This window comes from Mus caroli, chromosome 5 (genome assembly GCF_900094665.2).
Source record: "Mus caroli chromosome 5, CAROLI_EIJ_v1.1, whole genome shotgun sequence".
In the NCBI taxonomy this organism is placed as follows: domain Eukaryota; kingdom Metazoa; phylum Chordata; class Mammalia; order Rodentia; family Muridae; genus Mus; species Mus caroli.
This window is the reverse complement of record NC_034574.1, coordinates 114,507,231-114,510,745: the sequence shown is the minus strand read 5'-3', so window position 1 is coordinate 114,510,745 and position 3,515 is coordinate 114,507,231. Positions and strand designations below refer to the sequence as shown.

Here is a 3,515-nt window from a genome sequence, read left to right as displayed (position 1 = left end):
CTCTGTAGACCAGGCTGGCCTCGAACTCAGAAATCCGCCTGCCTCTGCCTCCCGAGTGCTGGGATTAACAGCGTGCACCACCACGCTCCCGACATCAGCATCCTTCTGTAACTCCCATTTTATGTAAAGGATCTCATACACACCCCAGCTAGTGGCTATGTGTAACTGAAGAGGACTTTGAATTTCTTTCTATTTTTTTTTCTTACCCTGAATTTCTTTCTTTCTTTCTTTTTTTTTTTTGGCTTTGTTTTGTTTTGGTTTGGTTTGGTTTTTTTCAAGACAGGGTTTCTCTGTATAGCCCTGGCTGTCCTGGAACTCACTTTGTAGACCAGGCAGGTTTCGATCTCAGAAATCTGCCTATCTCTGCCTCCCAAGTGCTGGGGACCTTGAATTTCTGATCCCCTGCCTCAACCTCCTATGCAGTCAGGCACTCAGTTCTCCCAACTGAGCTACAATCTCACAGCCCCTTCCTTAGTGCTGGGACCATAGGCAATGCCTCTTGCATCACTCCAGCCTGTCTCTCCCAGTCTTTGTTTTCCCCAACCACAGACAGGATAGTACATTACCATGATGGTGAGGAAGCTGAAGAAGAAGCTGGCCAGGAAAATGGTGACACCATAAAAATAGAGCGTGCTGCAGACAGATGTATTGGTAGAAGGCAGGGGCTCAAGCGTGGCTGATGGCGGTGAGTGCATTAGGATACACCTGGGAAGAGAAGCAGCGGACGGGACGGTACTATAGAGCCCAAGAGTCACCTTGGGATGAACCACCACAGCCATAAGCCATCTGACACTTCCACATCGCTCCACCACTGAATGAGGCCGCAAACATCAATCACTAATGAAGAAAATGTCCTAAGGGCTCACCTGCAGCCCTAACTTATGGAAGCAGTTCCTCAGCTGAGGCTCCCTCCGCCAGCACAGCGAGTGACTATGCTTCTCATGTTCCTGGCTCTTGCTGCGGTTGAGGCCTGCCCTTTTAACATCACTGCAGTCATTTTGTATTCAGTCTCCATTTTGCTCATAAAGAGTAATTAGGTTCAGGTTCTCAGACTCCACTTCGCAGAAGCAATTATCCATAGCTGACATTAAAGAATGCTATTAATAAGCCAAAAAGTTATGGCTGGATCACTTGTACTCTGTTATCTCAATGTTCTAAAATTCCCTGCTCACCACCTGTCCCCCACCCTTTTATTTATTTATTTATTTATTTATTATGTATATAGCATGTATGCCTGCATTATGCCTGCAGGCCAGAAGAAGGCATCAGATCTCATTACAGATGGTTGTGAGCCACCATGTGGCCACTGGGATTTGAACTCAGGACCTCTGGAAGAGCAGCCAGTGCTCTTAACCCCTGAGCCATCTCTCCTGCCCCCACCACCCTTCTTACTTCACTCAGGACCAATCAGGTTACAGATTAGCTGATGATACTTTGTCTCCTTAGCCAGAACTGTTACACCACTTCATTGCTTGCCTTCAAATGTTTGAACCTGGTTTTTCCTATAAAGAACCTGCCCTGAAGACAGACTGGTGCTTCAGTTAGGTTTTTCCTTACTGTAGTCCTGGACGTCCAGTATAGTGATGTGTTCAATAAATTATTCTTGCTTAACTGAGATTGGAGTTCATGTGGTTTGTGTGGCGATTCCCAGATCCCAATACTTGCAACTATAGCATCTTGTTCCTTCCTACAGATGACTATCTTGAAGTCATGTTATATTGTATGTTTCCTTGTGTCTCTTCAGCCTGACTGCATCTTGTTATGACTATAATTCATTTTCAAAACAAGCAGTTTTAGATAGGTGATGTGGAGGTGCACGTCTTTAACCCCAGCACTTGGGAGGCAGGGCAGATAGATCTCTAATTTGAGGCCAGACTGGTCTACAGAGTGAGTTCTAGTTAGGCCTACACAAAAAAACCCTGTCAAGAAAACAAACAAACAAACAAACAAAAACCTAGCTTTTTTTTTTTTTTTTTTTTTTTGGAGGGTCTGATACAGCCCAGATTTGCTTCACACTAAAGTAGTTCAGGATGACCTTGAACTTCTGATCTTCTGTCTCTATCTCCTATAATGCTGAGGTTAAAGGTGTGTACTACCACACACATTTTTTTGCAGTGCTGGGATCCAACCCAAGGCTTTGTGTAAGCCGGGCAAGCATTCTACCAGTGGACCTACCTCCACAAGTAAACAAACTCCTTGGCTAGAACCCACCCCTTTTATACTGTTATAGAAAAGAACAAATGAAAATCAGAGAGGTGGTCCTTCCTTACCTGTGGCTCTCACTGAAGTTGTGGAAACATTCATTGACATTGCCCAAAAGGAACACAGGCGTCATCAGCAGCGGAGGTATCAGGCTGGAAGAAGATCATTTATTGTGCAATAATCCAGAATTTTCATGCCCTTCCCCCAACCACATTCCTTCACCAGCCCCCAACATATGTGAAGAAAAACACTGAATACCACAGCCATCCTCGTTTTCTATTCCCTGGAGAACTGAGGTGGGAAATTGATTTTATGTAGAAGTTTTTCAGACTCTTTGGAATTTTAATCAGATAAAAGTCTAAAGGACCTCAAGGTGGGCTGTGGAGTTGGCTCTCTCGGTAAGGTGGGCTGTGGAGTTGGCACTCTCGGTAAGGTGGGCTGTGGAGTTGGCACTCTCGGTAAGGGTTGCTAGCTATGCAGGCAGAAACACCAAGTCAGACCCCCATGAAAAGGCAGGGCACAGTAGTACATCTGTGCCCCTGGGGCTAGGCCGATGGGTCCTCAGAACTCACTGGCTAGGTGGTTTTGCCTACTGGTACACTCCAGTTTCAGTGAGAGATACTGTCTCAAAAAAAACAAGGTGCAGGGGGACAGAGGAAGACACTCAACACCTGTGGCTTCCACACACACACACTCCTCACACGCATGTGATGGACACATGCAAACATACACATAGTCTAAGAAGGAAGAAAGAAAACCTGTAATCTTAGCATGAAGGAAGCTGAGACAGGAGGATCTTTTATTTGAGGCCAGCCTGAACTGCATACATAGCAAGCCTTTGTCTAAAAAAGCAAAACAAAACAAAATGTACTTGAGAAAAACTAAGTGAAAGAAAACTCTGGAACAAGTGTGTCCGGCCTCCTTCCTGCAGTGCCAGGTCCCTCTCTTCCTTGCCTCTCTGTGTGCCCACTCATTAAGCAGACAGCGGTGGATCCACTTACATACAGCCATTGCCCTAGAAGGGATTTGGGGCAAAAGTTATAAAATCTAGAACTGATGTGACCACTAGATTCTTTCTGAAGGAGGATTGAGATTGAGGTTCATAACTTGAGATTTGGGTTCACAGAGTAAAGTATTTGCCACATAAGCTTGGGGACTGTGGTGGGGACAGTGGGGTACAGTGGGTTACCCAGAACCCACTTAAAAACCTGGTAGACCAGCACTCGGGAGGCAGAGGCAGGCGGATTTCTGAGTTCGAGGCCAGCCTGGTCTACAAAGTGAGTTCTAGGACAGCCAGGGCTAAAACAGAGAAA

At 45.7% G+C, this 3,515-nt stretch overlaps 1 protein-coding gene across 4 annotated transcripts in view; it reads right to left on the bottom strand.

Moving 5' to 3' along the window:
- Positions 1 to 3,515, bottom strand: part of Tmem116 (transmembrane protein 116) — a 29,522-nt gene that overhangs the window by 3,787 nt on the left and 22,220 nt on the right. For all 4 annotated transcript variants that reach the window (XM_029477983.1, XM_021162706.2, XM_021162707.2 and 1 more), the window contains 2 exons: positions 2,271 to 2,354; positions 567 to 705 (listed from right to left, as the gene is read on the bottom strand). In XM_029477983.1, coding sequence (XP_029333843.1) covers positions 567 to 705; positions 2,271 to 2,354 — 223 coding nt within the window. The remainder of the gene's footprint in view (positions 1 to 566; positions 706 to 2,270; positions 2,355 to 3,515) is intronic.